This window comes from Mytilus edulis, chromosome 3 (genome assembly GCF_963676685.1).
Source record: "Mytilus edulis chromosome 3, xbMytEdul2.2, whole genome shotgun sequence".
Lineage (NCBI taxonomy): Eukaryota > Metazoa > Mollusca > Bivalvia > Mytilida > Mytilidae > Mytilus > Mytilus edulis.
This window is the reverse complement of record NC_092346.1, coordinates 72918062-72942547: the sequence shown is the minus strand read 5'-3', so window position 1 is coordinate 72942547 and position 24486 is coordinate 72918062. Positions and strand designations below refer to the sequence as shown.

At 30.1% G+C, this 24486-nt stretch overlaps 2 protein-coding genes across 6 annotated transcripts in view; one reads left to right on the top strand and one right to left on the bottom strand.

The window, feature by feature from the left end:
• Nucleotides 1–10870, bottom strand: part of LOC139517347 (uncharacterized) — a 28238-nt gene extending 17368 nt beyond the window's left edge. The window contains exons 1-4 of the mRNA XM_071308289.1: nt 10542–10870; nt 6128–6312; nt 4126–4196; nt 428–594 (exon numbers count right to left, since the gene is read on the bottom strand). Coding sequence (XP_071164390.1) covers nt 428–594; nt 4126–4196; nt 6128–6312; nt 10542–10842 — 724 coding nt within the window. The 5' untranslated portion in view covers nt 10843–10870. The remainder of the gene's footprint in view (nt 1–427; nt 595–4125; nt 4197–6127; nt 6313–10541) is intronic.
• Nucleotides 10871–10920: 50 nt separating this feature from the next.
• LOC139517345 (5'-3' exoribonuclease 2-like) overlaps nt 10921–24486 on the top strand; it is a 46141-nt gene continuing 32575 nt past the window's right edge. For all 5 annotated transcript variants that reach the window (XM_071308287.1, XM_071308286.1, XM_071308285.1 and 2 more), the window contains exons 1-11: nt 10921–11080; nt 16843–16970; nt 17412–17523; nt 17723–17896; nt 18522–18684; nt 19487–19537; nt 20056–20073; nt 20491–20630; nt 21374–21499; nt 22253–22332; nt 23011–23068. In XM_071308287.1, the coding sequence (XP_071164388.1) occupies nt 11006–11080; nt 16843–16970; nt 17412–17523; nt 17723–17896; nt 18522–18684; nt 19487–19537; nt 20056–20073; nt 20491–20630; nt 21374–21499; nt 22253–22332; nt 23011–23068 (1125 nt within the window). In that variant the 5' untranslated portion in view covers nt 10921–11005. The remainder of the gene's footprint in view (nt 11081–16842; nt 16971–17411; nt 17524–17722; nt 17897–18521; nt 18685–19486; nt 19538–20055; nt 20074–20490; nt 20631–21373; nt 21500–22252; nt 22333–23010; nt 23069–24486) is intronic.

Sequence of the window (24486 nt, the reverse complement as noted above, 5' to 3'; positions counted from 1 at the left end):
AATTATACCACATCTCCTTATTTATTTTCTTAAAATATGCATGTGCTCTTCACTAAGTACATAAGAAACCTGTCAAGGGAGGAGACTCTTATCTATTTTTCATGATCATACCTTTATTTATATATTGTAGTAAATATTACCTTTTAGATCTTGAGTAAAACAGCATACTATTACATTATTGAAAACATGTGTATGACTTCTCATCCACGCTTGTGACTTAGATGGAGAGTTCTCATTGGCACTCATACCACATCTTCTTATATCTATAGATTTGAATTCAGTAAAAGGTTGAAATGAATAAAGTTATATTTATTTCATCATTAACTATGTATACTTGCTCTGATTTTGAAGGATACTTGTTCATCAAATGGTGAATTAATATGATAACAAAATAAACCAAAATATTTTTAAAGATGTGTTTTCTTACCATCACCAGTGACACCAATAGAAACTATTGCGGCACACACATAAAATCCTGTCTCTCGTACAAATCTGTTTGTGTGTAACAATGCCATAAATATTAGGTCCAGTAATTCCTGGTCTACATACTTATTGAACAGATGACCACAAGAATGCACAACACATTCTAAACATCTGAGAAAAAAAATGCAATAGGTCTTAAAATATGCAATGTATGTAGGATATCTGCTTAGCAAATGAAAATTGTAAAATTTGAAATCAACATGTTTACAAAAGATCAAGAAGGTAAATAAGCATCGTTTCCGAATGTTACCCATTTTCTCATATAGATTGAAAAAAACATTTTAAGATTCCCCTCAATAAGAAGGCAGTTAGAAGATATAAGGTTTTTTGATAAATAAAAAAAACATAAGTAGAAAGACCATTTAGAGAATTCTCAAAGCCAATAAACCCCTTTCTTATTTAAAGAATGATAAACTATAAGTTTAGGATGAATAGATCTCTGTAGTGTACATATACTGATAGCTTATTGTGATTCTACATGTAAATTATAAAGGATAAATGTCTCTGGTAAAATAAGATATCCATAACTTTTTTTTTCAGTAAGAAAACTTCCACAAGAAGGTTTCTGACCCAATCAAATATAGTATTCATCATTTGAACTCTAGTGGATAGTTGTCTCATTGGCAATCATACCACATCTCCTTATTTTTATATGTAAGTATATTACAAGGAGAGATACTGTAACTTTCTCCATTTCTATCATAACTATACCAATATTGTGTCTGGACCTGTTTTGCACAATGTTTTGAGGAACAGCCTTCAGTGCTAAAAAGATTGGAAATTCCAATGTGTCATTTGTTTTAGATGCAACAATCAAATACATGAAATTGGTAGTTCCAATGGTAGTATTGGTAGACTAACAAGAGTGCACACGCTGAAATGTCTGGCCTTCTATACTAATCATTGATATTTTGTTGATAGTCCTAAGTATAAAGCTAAGTTTTATTACAACTGTCACATAAACTTAACATTAACCAAGATAACTAAAAAAAGACCAATGAACCTTGAAAATGAGGTCAAGGTCAGATGAACCATGCCAGGCAGACATGTACAGCTAACACTGCTTGCTTCTATACAACATATATAGTTGCAGGGATGGGGTAATCGTAATCTGTAATCGTAATCGATTGTAATTGATTACATTTTTGCAAGTAATCGACAGTAATCTGTAATCGAAGACATTTTCGATTACATGTAATCGTAATTTAATCGATTACAGCAAAAATTATGATGTAATTATCGATTACTTTTCGATTACATTTCGATTACTTTAGTAAAATAGTTTCATGAAATATAGCCTTTTTTTAATGAAAATATGTATGTATTCATCACTTTGTAGTACAGATAAAACAGAATGTATTAATATGACTTAAGAGTTTATCAACTGTCTTTAATTTCTATCTATTGTCTCATCCTGCATTATGATCAACCAGATCCCCTACCCAATTTTACTTTATAACTAGCTTTTGAAACAAATGGATGTATGTGCTTTTCAATAATTCAAGACCTTTTATATATAGAATAAGAATATAGATTTGAAATAAGAAAATAGATTTAAAATAAGAAATATGTCTTAAGTTAAGTTCTGTTCAACATTAAAGTAGTAAGCTTATTTGTATTAAAATTTATTAAAGCATAATTTTTAATAAGAGTTCTGTACAGCATTAGAGTAGTAAGTTCATTTGTATTAAAATTCCTTAAAACACAATTTTCATTAAGAGTTGGGATTTAAGCTCAAAATAGACAAACAGTTGATTCCTTATAAAGTTATGATATATATAAAAATTAACAAAGTACACAAAATCCCTTTGACAATGAACCAATGGCTATCCATTGAAATTCTTTTCAGAAACAGATACATGTATCCCATTTGACACTATAAATATATATTGTTTATAATTTGATTAAAGAATACAAAAATCTGAACAAACTGCTCGTCTTCACTAATCAGATGATCAAAGTCTTCTAATCAATTTTATACAGACTTTGTTTTCATTTCAATTATGTCTAATTAGGAAAGAGATTTACATTATTTTGCCCCAGGTTATATATTGTACTCCATTGGCAGTTTTATAACCTGTAAATAGGGTGGTTATCCAAACAAAAGGATTAATTGAATATAATTATAAATTTTGATCTTTAAAATTAGCTGAACAAATTAATTATTCTACTTTTTTATATTTTTTTTCCATAGAAAACTTTCAACATTGTAATTGCCTATGTTAAAATATACCTATTTTAATGCATAAAAACAAAAAAGCTAACTTACATTTTGTAAGTCAGTACGAAAGCAATTTTTTTTATGTATAATTGATTGATGCAACGTGATGTCATCTCTCATTCATGTTGAAATTCAAAATGTCAAGATTTTTTTTAATATTTCTGATCCTAAGTAAGAGATTCCATCTACAAAACAACTGTCAACTTATATTTTGAAAACAATGCTTTAAATGCTGCATTTGGTAAAGTTCTAAATTTCCACTATACAAACGTTGAGCAACATAATTGTGTTTAAACTTACTTTATAAATTTAAAAAAAAAATTTTTTAGCATGTAAGTGACAGTAATCGAAAAGTAATGTAATTACTTTTAATAAAGTAATCGATTGCAATCGATTACATACAAAAATCTGAGTAATCGATTATTAATCGATTACACAAAAATCCTTCATGTAATCGATTAATAATCGATTACATTTGTCAGTAATCGTGCCCATCCCTGTATAGTTGACCCATTACTAAAAGTTTAAGAAAAATAGACCAAAACACAAAAACTTAACACTGTGTAATGAACCGTGAAAATGAGGAAAAACCTGCACAACTGACATAAAGATCATAAAATATTTCCATACACCAAATATAGTTGACCTATGGCATATAGTATTAGATAAAAAGACCAAAACTCAAAAACTTAACTTTGACCACTGAACCATAAAAATGAGGTCAAGGTCACATGACATCTGCCTGCTGCACCTAACAATCATTTCATACAACAAATATAGTAGCCCTATTGCTTATAGTATCTGAGATATGGATGTGACCACCAAAACTTAACCTTGTTCACTGATCCATGAAATTAGGTCAAGGTCAAGTGAAAACTGTCTGACAGACATTAGGACCTTGCAAGGTACGCACATATCAAATATAGTTATCCTATTACTTATAATAAGAGAGAATTCAACATTACAAAAAATTTGAACTTTTTTTTTCAAGTGGTCACTGAACCATGAAAATGAGGTCAAGGACATTGGACATGTGACTGACGGAAACTTCGTAACATGAAGCATCTATATACAAAGTATGAAGCCTCCAGGTCTTCCACCTTCTAAAATATAAAGCTTTTAAGAAGTGAGCTAACGCTGCCGCCGGATCACTATCCCTATGTCGAGCTTTCTGCAACAAAAGTTGCAGGCTCGACAAAAACCAGATTAATCTTTTAACACTAAAGCCAAATATAAATATTTAACAGACAAGATTTTTGCAGTACCAGGTTGTAAGGTTTTTAGATTAATTGAATACATAAGGGTGGTCTGCAACAAACAGATTACAAGTATATATATATTAACATATGATTCAATTGGGAAGAAATCTTCATACCTATGGTGTTTGGTTTTACCAGGTTTAATTGTACACAAACACTTACTTCATCCATGTCTCTAAAGACTTCCATCCTGCAGTGTCGTGAAATATCTGTGCTGCATCTACATTTATTCTCTATAAAAAAGGTTTAAATTGATCATAATTTATGCCAATGAATATTCAACACACAATTTTAACATTTAAACATTTCTAATGATAAATGATTGATGATTTAAGTATGTTTTTGTATGTACTATATAGAATATATTCAATGTAGTGCAAATTATTTTTAAACAAAATGTTATATTTGTAGAACAAAAATACATACACAATGTATAACATATGCAAAACATTGTCTGTAAACATATTTCTTGCTTCAATTCTAGCAATATGTTAAATCAGCTTAGTCAGCCTTCATTTTTAGCACTTTTAACTAATAATTATAAGAAAGATTAATTTGAGACCACTTAAACTCTTATTTGTAAATGCAGTTGTTAACTTAACAATCTCTTACACCTCAGCACATTATGAACTATTATTATTATTTTATTTTTTCAATTTATGATGGCAATCTTATGAATTAATTATGATACTCATTATTTAGTGATTATTATAACCAAATTCAGTCATCTGTATATAATTAAATATTTCCTTATGTTTTAAGGTGTATATAGTTGCTAAAAATATACCCTTTGTGTAGTGCTCCACAATTAATGGAGGAATATACAAGAAACTGAACTGATTGCTTGGCTTTATGTTCTATCAACGATATAAAAGATTTTAGGACCACGGCAAGTTCATGTGATCTTCACCGATAAACATAGATAAAAGCAGGGAATTTTACTTACAAATGTAAGTATGTCCTGAAACCATGAAAACCATATAGATATAGATTGGTGTACAACCAAAAAGATTGAACTATTGTAATAAATAACATGACCCTTAAATAAATTTTGTAATTTATTTGTATGCTTATTATAACAACTGAATAAACACTGCATGGTGCACCTCAACACAAAGCTAACACAAAATTGCCCTTTTCACCTACAATATTCAATGAGATGTCATAAACTTTGATAATAATATTAATTTTTTTTAACAATTTAAAAAAAAAAACCCACATCAAATGATAAATATCATTAAAAATTCAACCCCAATTATCTAAAAATTATAATGAAATTTGGTTTAAGCAAACTGATCATGCTTATTGTGAGACATGTAGAAAATCAAATAGTATTTTTTTTATGTATACAACATATTGATACCTGATGAAGACATTGTTAAGACTTTAAAGGATGATCTTAGGTAAAATTAGATAAATTAAGAAATCAAAATTGATACTTTAAGCTGGAAGAGTATAAGTTAAGAATCAAAATAAGCTAAAAATATTGATAGGTCATGGAGCTCCTTTTCGAGATATTTGATTTATAAAATAAGGCAGGAAAAGGCTGAGTCTGAGTTTTTACTTTATATTTGCATCAGTATTATTTGGGTCTCAAATCAAAATAATGAAAATCAGGAATCTACTTAAATTTTGTCAAATGACTTTTTTATGAGCTACTAAGTCTTATCTTAAAAGATAAATAGGTGTTATGGGGCAATATATTTTAGCTTCTATTGTATGGAAAAACACCAAGAAGTTCGAACATTTGACACTTATTCCAAAACCTCACCTAAGTACATCCTTAAGATAAACAAATAACAAATGATACAAAACTGTATGTGTCAATCAGAAACTATGTTTTGCATCCACATCAAATTTAGATGTTCAGTGAACCTCAGAATCAGAGTAAAAAATCTAATTTGGCATATATATTTCCAAAAGTTCACATCTATAAAACATGGGTACCGGTACAAACTTTCAAGATGATAGGACCAGAACTTTATGTATACTGCATTAAACATGTTAAACAAAAACTTAACCTTATACAGGACTGACAGATAAAAAGAGGCACACACTTTAAAACATAATGCCCTCCTATGATCATAGACCAGTCATAAAGTATAAAATATACTCAAAGGTCAAAATATACATGTTAGATTGAAAGTTGAGGTAAATATTTCACCTTTTCCCCTCCAGGTGAACTACTCAGTTTTTCCACAAGTTTTTCCACATCATCATCATTTTGATGTTCATCGCCAGTTGGCATTTCTCGTTCTAAATTAGAGCGAATTCCATTCAGAATTTGATCTTTTACATCTCCATAAATTTCTGGACCAATCTTTTTACATAAAGCACCAAGTACTTCACCTTAAATAAATAATAACAAATATATCGATCATGAAAACAACATGTACATGTGTAAGATATATAGAATCATTTTCATAACACAGTTGACAAGACTATTTCAATAAAGAACTTAAAACAATTAATAGAAACAATGAATTTATATTGTATTACCGGTAATATGTATTTAACCAAGGGGATCTATTCAAATAGATTTTAGAAAAGGAGGTACATGTATGACTGCCAATGGGACAACTCTTCATCAATGTCACAATTTGTAATTAACAGCTGCGCCATGAGCGCATGATATGTCCTTTATCTTGTGTGAGAAGTGTTATGCAATAATCATAAATAGTTTCTGAAATACGGTGCAACATGTACAAAAAAACTTTTTTTACAAAAAACTCAGTAACTGTAAAAAATATTTCGAATCATCACTAACAAATATACAGATCTAAAGATTAATATAATATAGAAGTGTGTAAAGTTTAAAGCGATAGTCATTAATGGTTTGTAAGATATGATGCAACATGTGAAAACTCCCCTCTTTTTTACAAACAAGAGTGCACACACTGAAATGTCTTGCCTTCTTTACTAATCATTGATATAATGTTGATAATCCTAAATATAAAGCTTTATACAACTGTTACATAAACTTAACATTAACCTTCCTTTTGTGGTCATAAACCTTGTGTCAAAAGAAAATGCTTATTTGGGCCCTTTTTGGCCACTTATTCCTAAAATGTTGCGACCAAAACTCCCAAAATCAATCCCAACCTTCCTTTTGTGGTCATAAACCTTGTGTTAAAATTTCATAGATTTCTATTCACTTTTAATAAAGTTAGAGTGCGAAAACTAAAAGTATTCGGACGACGACCACGACGCAGACGACGACGCCAACGTGATACCAATATACGACCAAAAAATTTTCAATTTTTGCGGTCGTATAAAAATTTAACCGAGTAACTGTCAATTTAAAGAAGTGTAATTTTTGTCTGAGTGGAAGACAGTGAAGCAATGAGGTACATGTAGACAAAGGTGTTTTCTACATTCAACACAACCCTATTTTGAAACCTTTTTTCCAGTGTACAATTAGCTACATGTACCCCAGCCCAGCATATGTGACACCTTATCTTGTTTCCTAAAGTCTTCTGGTGAACGGAGTTAACCTACATTTTTTACATGTGTATGATCTGTCTTGACTAGTAGATTTCACAAAATGATATATATACAGTGTCAGACACTGCCAATACCCAATACCCATGAGAAAATTTATACCAAGAAAAAAAAGCCTTTATCTTGCAAGTAGGGACAAGACCAAGCAGATATGTTTTGGTCAGGATTTATATCTTTTTGCATATTTGCTTCTTTCAATAAACATGTACATGTAGTACAAATTATGTTTTTATGTAACCTGTTTTATCCTGCAATCAGCCTTGTATTGTACAAATAACAGGTAGACAAACAGGTTGTACAAATAAAGTCTCCTGTTACCCAACTTCCATGTTGAGCAAGTGGTAATGTGGATATTTCATTTTCCATACCAGTTCATTTTGGGGCCCTCTTCACTGTCCCCGTTTACACTATGTTGATTTCTTTGAAAAATTAGAGACCACAATTTATATTTTAATAACTAAAGCTTCAAGTGTTGGGAGTAAGTTTGAGGATAAAAACAATATAAGTACATTGTCGGAAAATATAAATTTTTTGTCCTGTTTCTAAAGCTCATACGAATAAATTTTATATTTTTCCGGCAATGTACATATATTTGTATATGAGAATAACTGCCTGTTAATTTTAGATATAATTGTCATGGCTTTTTACTTATAAGTGTGTGGCTCTGATCTGATCTGGATGTGGTTTAACATCTTAAAATTGAGATGATTATATTTACATTTACATATGATTTATAAAAACATATTTGTCAATTATCAAATCATTGCAATATTTTACTTTGCTCTTTGTGGGCCCTTTATAATTAATGTAGCACAAAACAAAGATTTTTCATCCCCAATCAGACATCTTTAAACTGATGTAATTCCACTCTCCCTTCTTTAAATTTTATAAATGAGGTTCATTTGTACCAAAAGAAAGAAGACAATGGAAGAAGGATTAATCTTTCAAAATGTGATAATTTTATTCTGACATAATTATTACATAAATTGATAATTAATTGTTATGTAATTAGTTGCTATATTGTGATGTCCATACTTGAATGAATTTAACTTATTTGTTATTCATAGCATCCCAAAATATTTTATAGATTCTTGCACAACACAGTTTGACCTCAAAAACCGTGTCTCAGATTTTTACTATTGTATTTCATTCTCTCATAAATCTTCAATGAAGTTTGCAACATCAATTCATTATAAGAGATCACTTAATTCAATAGCTAGGGTATAAAATTTGTTCTATTGATGTTGTTGGAAAACTGAGACATGGTTTTGGAGGTAAAGCTGTGTTGTACAAGAATAGTTATTACTAATACAGTTTACCAATAGTTTAGTATTTACAACATTTATTGATAGGGACGGGTCTCACTAATTAGCGACAACAAGCGTCAAGAAGCGACAAAAAGCGTCAACAAGAATTATTTTAGCGACAACAAGCGACAAGAAGACTATTTAGCGACAAGAAAACATTTTTTTTTTTATTAGATATAAAGAAATTTGTATTTAATGGGTTTTTTTAAATATACAATGTACGAGCAAATATGTCTAATTAAAATGTTTTATTATATAGATAGACGAAGAAATGAAACATTTGTGAGGAAGAAAGAGATTGTGAAGTTTATATTAGTATATTGGTAGATGAAGAAATTTAACATTTGTGAAGAAGAAAGAGATTGAGCTTCTTTTTTTTATTTTTAAATATGAAGAATATGTATAAGATAATGTATGTATCTGTTTTCATCAAAGTCAAAGTATGAATAAACGAATGGAGATATATATGGAGCGGGCATAATGGAATATAATATTTTGATTCATTTGCTTAAAGGAACAACATTAGATGTGGCTTCATTCTAAGGTAATAACAGTACACACAATGTGGAACATCAAATGAGATTAACGAGTTGCGTGTCCCCTGTTTTATTGCTACAATAACATCCAATTAACACCTTCAACCAGAGACATATATGTGTATATATGTCTCTGCTTCAACTTTGTACACGCGTCAGACTAAACAATTACACGCGCCAGAATATACAATCATTGTAAATAGTGAACACCTGTTGAAAACCTGTTGAAAACTCAAGATTGTCATTAATTCCTTTCATCTTCAATCAATATGCATAAACATGATAAATATCGTTTAATGAGGCAATACACATTTCAATTTTCTTTTCCTCCTGTTTGATTTCAGTTCTTTGTATTTCACAATTTGTGTCAATATTTTCAGGACAATGATGCACAAATAATTAATTTTGCGAGCTTAATATATATTGCACGAAAAGAGTTTTAAAAAACAAATTATAAGATAAATAATATGTTCTAAAACACAAGGAGAAGTAATCTCATAATACAATAATTAAACGTAATACTGGCTGTTATTCATAATAGATGATAAAATATTATGTAAGTAATGTTTCATTTTTTTCTATCAATTTTAACTTTCTTGTCGCTAAAATTATTTACTTTTGCATATTCTTTTAATATTTATTGCAATAATTAATTTTAATTAAAAAAAAATGTTTTCTTGTCGCTTGTTGTCGCTAAAATAATTCTTGTTGTCGCTTCTTGTCGCTTGTTGACGCTTGTTGTCGCTAAAATTCTTGTTGTCGCTAATTAGTGAGACCGGATAGGGACTGCTGATATTGATTAGTGGCTTCTTGTGGCACCTTTCCCTTTTTGTAGTCCTTTCAATTCCTGTATAGTTAAGAAGCCATACCAATGAAATACAACTTGGGACCATTATTAAATAAAGGGAAAAATGACCTTTTCGTGTTTGTTAAAAAGTTCGTTTAAAAAATATAGATAATTGATCTCATACAAGTACAAAAATGAAGTATATTATGACTCTTTACTATGCATATAAAAACTCCAGTTTAATTATTTATCGCATACATGTACATAGTGACTATTTCATGTGCATTTCAACATAAATTTCTGATAATTTTACTCAAAAATATATTGTGACTTTTTTTTTCTGCGACTTTTTTTCCTGCGACTTTTTCCGTTTACCACCTGTACACCACAAGACATTTATCACAAGTCATATGATACATTGTCACTGATTTTATGTCATGATCATACCTGCAGCAATTCTTACTCGGAATTCATTGTCATCTAGATGGTCCATGCATTTTCTTTTAATTTCAATTTCAAAATCATCTGAAACGTTTCCGTTTTCCAAAACTGCTTTTGCACCCATAAGACCTCCATGTTTAGATTCCCAAGATAATTCATTGTCATTTAGTAATTTTGACAGATCGAACTGAAGATTATAAATTCCTTCTTCGTCGAGAGATTGAAGATGAGCGACAAAATTTTGATATCCCCTGTCCCGCTCTAATTTTAAAGAACTACACAGTTCTTTCAAGATTGCATTCGACATTTTGTAAACAAAATCGTAAATATTGAGACAGACGTTTTTATTGGATATAATTCTGTGTAATGACTAATCAGAAAAGGTCTTTCTTAAAATAATTGCGGAAATATTGAAAGGTCAAGGCCGATAAATAACAAACCAGCGTGGAAATTTAAATTCAGCCGAAAAAATGGGAGTACCGGCATTTTTTCGCTGGTTAAGTAAAAAGTATCCATCAATTCTACTCCATTGTGTAGAAGAAAAGGTAATACAGATTTTCAATTTGGGTGCATTCTTTCAAAAAAATCTCCATGGGCATGGTATTTTTTGTCTGACTGGAAAAAAAACTAAATTATCTCATTTTCTCTCAATACAGAGTCGGATTCATATATGTATCTCTTAATTTCCGTACCAATTTACATTGCACAAAAAAAGCATTTTACATATTCAGGGACCCCCATTAGTCATAATTACCATTTTTAATGATGGTGCATGAATCCGGGGGAGGGGGGGGGGGGGGGGGGTGCAAGTCAAATCAGCACCCGGTCAATTCGGCACCCATAGAAAAAGTCGAATTGGCATCTGGTTAAATCAGCATCTAGTCAAATTGGCACCTATTTAAAGTCAATTTGGCATCCAATTATATTTGATATAAACTACATTTGTATATATAAACTATTCGAAAAATGTCTAAATGATCTTTCTAATTCTAATAGACATATTACACTTGTATGCAAATTTGTCCGCCATTACATATAATCACACAGGTTCCCGTAAACTTTGACATCATAATTCAACACATTTGACGTCATAACTAAAAAGTGATTGTAGCTTGATGTCAAAGGGTTATTCAGAGGTGATATAAGGTCATTCGGAGGCAAAATACATCTAAATACCAAAAGTGTAAATACGTTTATTATTCTTAGGGTTTTCTCAACATTCTATTTATGACTCGGACTGTTTTGATTAGTTTTCTTTTCAATTAATAAATTTTAAGAATAATTTCACGAATACCTATACAAAAATTACAAGTCTTTGTTGATTAACATGATTAAAGAGTCAATGTCTTGCTAGCATTATTAAAAGAGCTGTAACTCTATATATATATACAAGTAGTTATTGATGGTTTTTTTCTTCAAAAAACAATGTAGCCATTACACAAGATGTTGTTTTATCAGAAAGTCAGAAGTGATAGTGAAAACCATGAGCACTTTTCATTAGTATTACTAATTATCGAAAAATTATACACAATTCTAAGGTCGTTTTGCAGGAAAGTTTAAACAGCATGAAACCAACAATCATGCAGAATATGCTCAACTGGATGAAACATGCATAAAAAATATCTTACACTTTTAATACACTCACATTAGTTAGACCGAAAAAATGGCATACAAAAACTGCCTTAAAATGTAAATTCATCAATATTTTGGCACAACCCCTTCTTTATTTTAATCGTTTTGCTTAGAATATTGCCAACAAATATATATTAATTGATATATATAATATATATTAGACATATTTAACATGGGTGCCAAAATTACTACATCAGGTGCTGATTTAACCAGGTGCCAATTTGACTAGGTGCTGATTTGACATATATATGATATGATCTTTATAATTTTTCTGCCAAATTAAAGATTTTACCTAATTTTCATGGTCCACTGAACAGAAAATGATTGTACAGATGGGAAATCCATGTACTTATGGCACATTCTGGTTTGAAGAAAAAAAATATGTCACAACGATAATGGAACAAAGCAGGCTGGGTTAGTGGGGCTGCTGTTATGGTAATTCAAGTTACCTTTTATTCACCTTCTTCCACCTAAGCGCTATCAGCTCTTTGATTTTTTTTGTGTTGAATAATAATGGTTATCATAGTGTATTGCTATATTTTATTGTTTCATTGTTTCAGATCAAAGGGACCAAGCTGTTAAAAACAATTATCTTTTGTGTTTTTCATTTAAAATCTTCAATGTTTTACTCATACCAAGCTATAAATACATTCAGTATTTCATTTCAATTCCAATTCTTTATTTACCTTAAACAATACAGTTTAACGGTATAATATGCATAAATATACAGTTTACAAGTTGTATAGCATTAACATGCACATAAATAACAAACGTCAGAAATATCAGTTACATATTATACAGTTTGTGAGTTTCAGACTACATATAATAAACATAGGTCTTAAATATTATTCCTGCACTTAAATGCATAGAGTAAGTACTTTCCTAAATTACAGAGTTCCTTAGTGTTTTCAACAGAAAACAATTGTATTAATTTATAAGTTGATGGTCTAGTCCAATAATATTTCTTGATAAACTTTTTACGTATATCATTATAATTTGTACATTGTAAAATAAAATGAAATTCATCCTCTACTACATTTTTATCACACATAATACACATTCTACTATTTCTACTTATTCCATAAAAACGACCAGTTTCAATGCATAGATTATGTGAGGATAGGCGAATTCTCATTATCCATTTACGAGCTATTACAGGAATACATTTTTGTAAATAAAATTGTAATTCTACATTTGACACAATATACTTATATAATCTACACTTTGGTGATGTTTCAAGCATGAAATGCAACTCTTGTTTAGCTTGATCATATATTCGTTGTTTGGTTAATTGTAAAAATGAACTATCCAAACAAAGTACCCATTGGTTGTCCCAATAATAATTCATACCAAGATCATATAAAATTGTTTTAATACAAGTTGCCCAATTTTTACATTTATTGCTATTTGCTACTAGTTCTTTGTAACAAGACTTTATAATACAATTTTCACTACCGTGAATTTTAGTCCATAATTTGAGCATCCTAAAATTTCGCTCATATAACAATGGAAATCTTCCTAATTCATAATAAACCATTACATTAGAAGTGGACCTCTTGACACCTAGTAATGTTTTGCAATAGTCCAAATGAACTTTTTCTACATTTGGTGCTCTATGAACACCCCAAACTTCACAACCATACATTAAAATACTACATACATAAGTGTCAAATAAACTTATAGAAGTAACAGTGTTCAGGTATAAGGATAATGCCTTTTTCCTCATACTAAACATAGCTTTCCTGCCTTGTTCAGCACAGTGGTTTTGAGTAATATAAAATTTACAATTATAATGAAATAACACACCCAGATAACAAAAATGATCTACAATATCTAATGGTTTACCATTATAAATCCATGTCTCAGTAAGACTAATTTTCCCACCTTTACGAAAAACTACTATCTTTGTTTTTTTTGTGTTAACTGAAAGACCCCATTTCTCAGTATAACCAGATAAAGTATTTAACATATTTTGTAAGCCTTGGATTGATTCTGACATCAAAATCATATCATCAGCATACATTAATAAAAAAAGTGTTATGTCCTGAAATTCAAGTCCACAGTTACCATTATTAATAAATTCATTCTCAAAGTCATTGACATAAAATGAAAATAAAATAGGGGAAAGAACTTCCCCTTGCATTAAGCCAAGATTATTAGAAAAGTATTTTGAATTAAACCCATCAAATCTAATACAAGATCTTACATTGTTATACATTGATTTTAAAATATTAAGCAATTTGCCTCTGATTCCTAATTTAGAAATCTTGTACCACAAACATAGACGATCAACTGTATCAAACGCTTTTAAAAAGTCAACAAAGCAACAATATAATCTATTACCTTTACAAAAAGAATTTTGTATGACAGAATATAAACAAAACACAGCATCTACTGTACTGTAACCATTACGAAAACCAAATTGTGCATCAGATAAAATATCGTTCATTGATGCCCATTTTAATAATCTACTATTCAAAATAGTAGTGAATAGTTTACCTAGATTGCTGACTAGACTTATACCACGGTAATTTGCTGGGTCGTTCGCATCCCCGGATTTAAAAACTGGCACTAGAATAGCATCAGACCAAGTGGACGGAAAATATCCAGAGCTCAAAACGGCATTGAAAATAGTACATATATAAGGCAGCACAAGGTCCTTAAACTCAATGAAAAATTCGTTTAACAAACCATCTGGACCATTGCTTTTCTCGCGTTTTAAGTCATGTATAGCTTTAATAAGTTCATCAATGGTTATATCCATATCCAGTTCTTCAAAAATACACACATTATCTGGCATTTCTGGTCTTCTGTTGTGCTCTTTACTATCAGATACTAGAGTTTTGAAATATATAAAAAAATCAGTTACTGTTAGATCACAGTTGACCTTTCTCCTTTTTTTGAATACAGAATAAAATTTCTTAGGATTGTTCTTCCTTAATTTACAAAGGGTATCACCTTCTTGTCGCATATATATACGTCTACGTTTACGTTCATAGTCTTTATATGTCTTCTTCACACGATTTAATTCAATATGGTTTTTCTTTGATTTATTTCCATTAAATATAGATAAAGTTTTGCAGTAATTAACATAAAGTTCTTTACACTGTATATCAAACCAAGGCTTATCAATATGCTTATAGTGCTGCTTATGATTTCGTTTCATTTCAGTACCACTTTTCTGACTTTGTTGAAAAAATGGCGCCATAATGTCAATGAACTGATGGGTAAAATCGTTCACACATGAATCCATTTCATCCTGAGACTCGGCTTCTATATTCTGGAGTGTCGACTTTATATTGTCAGAGTTTATTAAAAGTGCATTACGACACATATCCTTATATTCCTCAGTATTTACACCAAAGCAATTTAAAACAACAATCATGGTTTTCTAATTATTCAACTTAATTTTCAAATTAATTGCATTATCTAAATATGTTTCAGCGATTGCTTATATAAAAATGATAAATTTAGAATTAAAAAATAATTTAAACCCAGTTACAACGAAAAAAATTGAGAAGGCAAACACATGCTTTATTATTGACTTAGACCACTGGCATCAGTCTTTTTAAACGAGTTCAAAATAAGACATAAAGAGAATATAATTTCATGCCAACAACATGAGTACATCAATTATCGATAATATTGAATTACTTAACAAGTTTAAAAGTAAATTCATGGAGTATTAACTGCAGCTGAGGATAATTCTTTGTGTAATTCAGAATTTATTTTGTAGTTTACAATAAATTTGATACATCTGTTTTTCCAGTTTACATTCAGAATTGAAAGATGTCTGTTAAGACTTTTGCAAATGCGAGACATAGCTATCCTACATTTCTTTAGTGTTGGGGTAATCCACAAATATTATTATACCCCCGCTTTAAAAAAAGGGGGGTATACTGTTTTACCTCTGTCTGTCAGTCCGTCAGTCCGTCCGTCAGTCAGTCCGTCCCATGAAACTTTCGTCACATTTTTCTCAGGAACTACACATCCACCCTTTCTGTAATTTGGTATCAACATTTATATATGTCAGCCATACCGTGTGATGCGTTTTCAGATTCATCACTTGACAACTTCCTGTTTACTGAACACTTGTCTGATTTTACACATGATAGCCAAGTTGAAAATTTTCGTCACATTTTTCTCAGGAACTACAATACAAGGATTTCTGAAATTTGGTTTCAGGATTTATATAAGTCAGCTATACCGTGTGATGCGTTTTCAGATTCATCACTCGACAACTTCCTGTTTACTGAACACTTGCATATTTTTACACTATTAATATTATCCACTTGCGGCAGGGGTATCATCAGTGAGCAGTAGCTCGCAGTTTCACTTGTTATTTCTGTGTTTAAAGTTTTTGAAATTTTAATAACTTTCTTAAACTATCATTGATTTGTACCAAACTTGGATAGAAGCTTGTTTAAGATCACAAGCTTGCATCTAGAAGGATATTTGGTACAAATTTATTTCATTTTTTTCTGTATGACCTATGGAGACATACATGTAGTTGCTGACCTTCAACATCATTTGTGGTAAAGGGTTGTTTCATTTACTATCATACCAGATCTTCTATTATTGATATAAACCTTGCAACTGGATAGTCAATGTTATAGCTTGAATTCTACTATAATACATGTAATTAGAAAGTTATTCTTTATTATTATCATTTAAGCCAAAAGAAGTTGGAGATGAAACAATTCCTGTGGACACGAGTCAACCTAACCCCAATGATTATGAGTTTGACAATTTGTACCTGGATATGAATGGTATTATCCATCCATGTTGTCACCCAGAAGACAAGTAAGTACATTGTAATGTTTCAAAAACTGTAGCAGTCAGCTGTGTAAGAGAATGCATATTTAGAATTTAGAACTGTATACAATATAAATATCAGGTTTTGATATGAATAAAAAGAGATGTAGGCATGGTATGTAGATGTAGAGACAGGAAACCAAAGATACAAAAAACAAAAATCGTGAGAGATCAAATTTCACAATCATCAGATTCACAGCAGTTACAAATATGAAAAATCAACTAATTTTATGTTGTTAACCATTATTTATTTGTTATACAAATATGAATAGCATACACATGTATGTAGATTTATATTATAGCACAGTAAGCTTTTTATTATCATAAATATAATTAGATGAACACTTATCACTACCAAATACATAAATGTACCATGTTAATTTGGTATAAACTTTGATGAAAGTATATCAATATGGCTCTCTTTTTCAGACCAGCTCCAAAGAATGAAAATGAAATGATGGTTCTGATTTTTGAATACATTGATAGAATATTCTCCATTGTAAGACCTAGGAAGGTGTTATATATGGCAATAGATGGAGTTGTAAGTTGAAATAATTCAGTTTATAAATTATTACCTTTTCTTCTGAATACTTTAGTTTTAGATTGATTATTTAAATTGTTTCTTTTATTTGAAAGACTGCATTGGTTTGCCTCCCCTTAACTAGTTTGACCAATAATTAATTGAAGGTTTTATAATTCATGTACTGATGCAGTTAAGAGTTTATGACATGTCACTTCAGGCACCTAGAGCTAAGATGAATCAGCAGAGATCTAGAAGATTTAGAGCCTCCAAAGAAATCACAGAAAAAATAGAAGAAATGGCCAGATTGAGGGACGAACTTACTCAGAAAGGTTGTGATTTACCACCAGAGAAAGAAAAAGGAGAACATTTTGACAGTAACTGTATAACACCTGTAAGGGATGTTACTTATTTCAAATATCTAAAAAAAGAATGAAATAATAGATATTCTGAAGTATTTTTTTTATTTTGTTTTCATGATGTCTTAAAGTGACATTCATCATCTACTAGTTTTCATTTTGATAAACTTTTTTTATCTGAAGACCTAGGGAAGTAATAATCTAAAATAAATACTGATTTCATGAACCTACTAAATGAAGTGCAATTGGTATAATAGTTTGAAAGACGTTGAACTATGCATCTGTGATTTTCAATTTGGGTTATTGTTCATGAAGGATGTATGTCAATCAGATATTTACAAGAATTAATTAAAGTTTGGCTTTTGAAGGATTTTGGAAGTCTCCTCTCATCCTCCCACATTCGTTCAGTGGAATAGACCTTAGACAATAATGATACAAAAAACATCAAACAATCAAATATTTTCAAATTAAAAAAAATAATAAAAAAGTCAATTGTATTGAAGTAGTTTTCAGACTATTTGGATTAAGACCTCAAACAATGAAAATAGAGATTGCAACATAATGGAAGGCAAAGATTGAATGTTTGTTCTGTCAGATGACATTTGTTTCCTAAAAAATTATAGTGAAATAGAGTTGTAAAAGATAAAATGTCTATTATAGGGAACACCATTCATGTTCAGATTAGCAGACTGTTTAAGATATTACATTCATGACAGAGTAAATACTGATCCAGGATGGCAAAACATTAAAGTTATATTATCTGATGCTAATGTACCCGGAGAAGGAGAACATAAAATTATGGACTACATCAGAAGACAGAGAGGTAAGCAAAAATTTATGGTTACACATTTTGAAACAATGGAAATAATCTTTGTATAAAAATCATTCCACATAATATAAACATATTACATTAAAAAACATAAAACTGATGGACTTGGACATTAAAAGCAGGCACTACTGTGAATTCATTATTATGCGTTGGATACCAATTTTTGTGGATTTTGTGGGTACAGGGAAACCATGATTTTAAGTGTTCAAGGACATACAAATTTTCCATATAAATATATTTTGACTAAAAGAAAACCAGGAAATTTAATATCCAGGAAAAAGGAGGTTTTTCTAAATCCACAAAAATAAATGATACCACAGTATCTTCAATCTTATCTAATATGTCTAATATGATAAATTGGGAGATAGAACAAATTATATGGAGTTAATGTATATAAAAGTAAATGAATGTGAATTACTAGAACTTAGAAGATATCTAGTATATCAAAGGGATATTGCCCAATAGACTGCTTTTTTTTGCCCCACCTAGGGGCTCTTTAGTTGGTTTTTTTTTCGGTCTGTGCATCCATTTGTTTGTTGGTCTGCTTTGTCCGTCGGTTTGTCCGTCTGTCTGTCCTGCTCTAGGTTTAATTTTTTATAAAGCTAGTTTTTGATGAGTCCAATCTAGTACATTCATTTTCTGCACTCATTCAACAAAAAGATTCATATTGTGACTCACTGCTGATATTGAACAAAGATCACTAAGCAAAAAAACAGATAATCTAAACATATTTAAAATCTTTTTAATTTAGGCAAACAATGATAATGTATGATAAACTAAACTTTATATATTACAGATCAACCTGACCATGATCCTAACACAAAACATTGTTTGAATGGTGCTGATGGTAAGTTAATGTTCATTTAGAAGAGAGATTAGGATAACATAAAAACTACATTCAATCCTGTCCTGCCAATGTAATTAACTGAAATAGATGTAAAAATCGAATAATAGATGTCGAATCATGATTAATAGTCAATTAGATCTAAAATCAAAGAAAATCTGATGACAAAAAACCAATGCATCATGTATTTACATTCTAACTGTATACCAACTTTAGAAATCTAGAAGATAGCCTCTTCCATGTTGGAGATTAACAATATTTGCTAGTCTTTTAATACCAGATATTCCAACACACAGAACTACTGGTGTTTTTAAATCTAGATAATTTTAATAATCTGATAACTTTATATGATATGCAAGCAGGGGCAACATCTATTCCCAATTTATTTAAAACTGACTTGGACAAATTGCCTTCTTATATTTGGTTACTTTCATTCTTTTGTACAAATGATGTTTATTTTATTAAATATGAAAAGCTGTTAGATTAAAACCAAAATTCATCATTGATTTTCTTTTTTTCAGCTGATCTGATTATGTTGGGTAAGTAATTACACAATACTCACTTTAGTAAAACATAGCTTGTCAGAAATTGTGTTTGTCATTGGTTATTTGGTAAATGTGGTGTTGATGACAAATCTTAGATTGTCTCTGAGTTTTTTTTTAATTAGAACTTTTATAGGCCCGTGACAAATTCAAGCTTCACTCAGCTTGACACATGGTAAAGACCCTATATTGATGGAAGACAGTATGTTGCCTTCTAAATGTCTTTTAGATATTTATGTTATTGGGTTGCTTTCTAATTGATGTATATCCCATGTAGTCTTTATTCACGATTCTTTGAAATAAATTTTATGCTTAGTTTTCATGTTTCATTATTTAAATTTGTTTAAACATGAAATTAAAAAATCTTTTCCTATATTTATGTACAATGTTTTGACATTTGACCTTTAATCTCAGGTTTAGCTACACATGAGCCTCACTTCACCATTATTAGAGAGGAATTCAAACCAAATAAACCAAGAAGTTGTGATATGTGTGGTCAGATGGGCCATGAAATGAAAGATTGTACAGGTTTACCTAAGGAAAAAGTAGGAGAGGTATGTTATTAGTCTTATGATTTGCTGTTTATAATTGAACTGCTATTTTGATGCTAATGCATAGATGCCAACTATTACGATTTTTCCGTAGTTTTTCCGATTTTGCGATATAAACTACGCTATTACGTTCAAAGTCGAATAGTTACGGATTCCCAATCATCGACGTTCAATTTTGTAAAACGCGGATTTTTATCATTACTTTTCCGTCCGGGTCCAGTATTTAGGAAACGCCAATCTAATGCTTCCGGTTTCTCAGGAGTTATCAACCTATTGTTGGGTAACTAATTGACTTCCGAAGAGTCAAACTTGCATTTTATTAAGTAGCTTTTTCCCTTTCTCTACTTCTCCTTGACAAAACAAAAATGTTTGAGTCGAGAACATCTGAACAATTAATGAATGGAATACATACTACAGACAACATGTTAAATGACAAATTTTAGTGTACATCACTTTGCAACCACTCGTCAGTAATTTTGATTGGTAAATGCACGTTTATAAATGATTACTGAAAACTTTTCAAAAATACGGAAAATTTGATAGTTTGTTACTGATTGTGTCAAAAGGGGGTTGGCATCTATGCTAATGGACTACTTTTGGATTACTTAACAAGTCGTGTATTTATATATAAAACAAAATATTGTGTGTTCAATATCTACTACAGTTTTCAACCCACATATGTTAAAGTTGTGTGCACCTATGGTGTATGAACTTAGTTTTGATTTCACAAATAATTTCTTTTTCAGCATGATGATGGACCAGTGATGTTTGACTCAGAACAACAGTTTATATTTTTAAGATTAAATATATTACGAGAGTATTTAGAAAGAGAGTTACTGATGACCAACCTCCCATTTAAATATGATTTTGAGGTAAATAATAATGACCATGTTTGAAATTATTTGAATCAGCCTACCTGAAAGCAACTAAAGAAAAAAGTATAGCCTTTTTAATTTGTATCAGTTCTGTGGGACACCAAGCATATTAGAAACAAATTATTAAGTCTGGTTTTTGCTTCAATATGAAAATAAGAAGATGTGGTATGTTTGCCAATAAGTCAAATCTCCACAAGATGACCCATAGATTAACAACTAAATCTCGCTGTATGACCTTCAATTATCAGCCAAACCCATAATGCATAGTCAGCTATAAAATGTTTCAAAAGGACAAATGTAAAACATTTTTTTGAGAAAACTAAATGCCTAATTTATGTACAAATTAAATGCAAAACAAGTATGAAACACAGACATTATTTTACATCTAATTGAAGGCTAACTGTCACGCTGGTATTTAAGACACAGATAGCCTGATATATTAAATTCCAATTCCGGAAAATGAATAAATTTTCTATGCTGAATTTTGTTGAGGGGTTTTAAAAAAACATTAGAGGTGTTCATATACTAAAGATTATAAAAATGGATTTTTTTGTATTGAGGACAGTAGTGTTTGGCCTGATTGATGTCTGAAATAAGTGCTGGTACGAACTCTTAACCATGTTAATAATCTATTCCATGAATATTAAATTAATTCTGACTCAATAGTATTTTTAATTGCATTGTATTGGCTTTTTAATATTTTAGAGATGTTCAGATGATAAGTTTTTATATGTGTGTTGTTTTTTTCAGCGATCTTTAGATGATTGGGTTTTTATGTGTTTTTTTGTGGGTAATGATTTCCTTCCTCATTTACCATCATTAGAAATCAGGTGAGTAACTGTTACTTAAGATCTTCATTAGAAAGTAATTGATGTTTCTATTAGAAAACCAAAGGTTTGTTTTTTTCTGCAACCATCAAACTTTTTTGTCTTCAAAACTACCAGAAGTTTTGTTTCAAAACTGGAAATATGAATCTTTTTTCATACATAGTTTTCATACATATAAGACATGCAATCTGCTTGTATAGAAATATGAAAAAGTTGCATGATTTGCCAATCAACTATCAACCAGAAACTGAAGAACAAGGATATAAACACTTACTGGTCATCATACAACCTTCAACAATGAGTAAAACCAATACTGTACATTAAACTATAGAAAGTACCTATGAATGACAAAATGTGACTTATGAGAAAATCAAAGATTTCTGATAAAACTAAAATGACACACATCAACCATTGACAAAAATTGGATTACAGGAACTTAAATAGGACAAGATAGATATACCCGTACCCATTTTGATAATTTTTGTAAGCTTTTTTAAAAGAAGCTGAAATATAATCCAAATTTCTGAACCATTTTGATCAATGATACCTATTTTGTGCAATCAATTATTCTTACAGTGTTCCACTTAGTGGCTACAATTTGGATGGAGGTTTTAAATATTTTATAATAATAAAAAGATTTAAGGTTGATTTTTTATAGCTTTCTATACTTTCTTTTTACAGGGAAAATGCTATTGACAGACTTATAAAATTGTACAAAAATTGTGTTAGAAGGACTGGGGTAAGTGCTCAAATTTATCCTAACTCCTGTTTTTACTGCTCATAGTAACAGAAATTGAATAGAATTTTGCTGTAGCTGCAGTTTTTGATTCTAACTATTGCTACAAACACATTAATTTATTCATGATAGGATTTCATGAAAACAAAAAAGACAATTTAAATCTAGCAATTTTATTAGATTTTAAAAAAGCTTTTGATTTGGTAGATCATGATATTCTTTGTCTAAAGCTTGAAATTTATGGGTTTAGTGAGGCTACTATTAGTTTTTTCAAGTCATTCCTCAATAACAGAAAACAGCAGGTAAACATTTGTAATGTTTATTCTGAACAACAACATGTAAAATTTGGTGTCCCCCAAGGTTCTATACTTGGTCCCCTATTGTTTGTACTATTTATAAACAACCTTCCCTTATGCATTGAAAATTGTGAAACAGACCTATATGCTGATGACACCACTGTTCATAAATCTGGGGAAAACATAGAAAATATACATGATGATGTTCAAGAAGATTTATACAGGGTTGAAGAGTGGTGTAAAATGAATAACATGTTCATTAATGCAAATAAAACAAAATGCTTGGTTACTGGAACAAAACAGAAACTATCAATTCAGACTTATCAACCAAACTTGATAATAAATTCAAAAGTATTACAAAATTCTTCATGTGAAAAATTATTAGGTGTTAAAATTGACAGCACACTTAACTGGAAAAATCAAATTGACCAAGTTTGTGCTAATATATCATCCAGAATATACCTTCTTTCTAAAATAAATAAATTTTTAGATATAAATGCAAGGAAAACATATTACAATTGGTATATTCTTCCCTCAATTGACTACTGCTGTATAATTTGGGGTGAATGTAAAAATAAAGGGATAACAAGAATTTTAAAACTCCAAAAAAGGGCAGCAAGATTAATTCTAGATGCAGCTCCTTCATCCCCCTCAGCTCCCTTATTTAAAAAACTTGGGTGGATGACAGTTGACAATAGAATAAAATACCACAAATATTTACTTCTATATAAATGTATGCGTATGGAAGCACCAATGTACCTAGTTCAAAAGTTTAAACTGAAATCAGAAAATAATTCTTACTTAAAAGAGGTGTCACTCAAGGTAATCTAATGGCTCCAAAGCCAAAAGCTGAGCTATTTAAGAAATCTTTTGTTTATTCTGGATCAATGTTATGGAATGGACTACCACACAAAATGTGTAAAGCTCAAAACACTTTTACTTTTAAGCAAAGTATCAAGAAGTACCTAACACAATCCTGATAAGAAATGTTTACTACAATGTATTTGTATATTTTTTATTTTCATTTGATTTTTTGACTACATGTACATCTTAAACAGCATTATATCTTATGTTAATAACAATACATTGAATTACATGATTATAAATACAGCGGATTCCATTGAG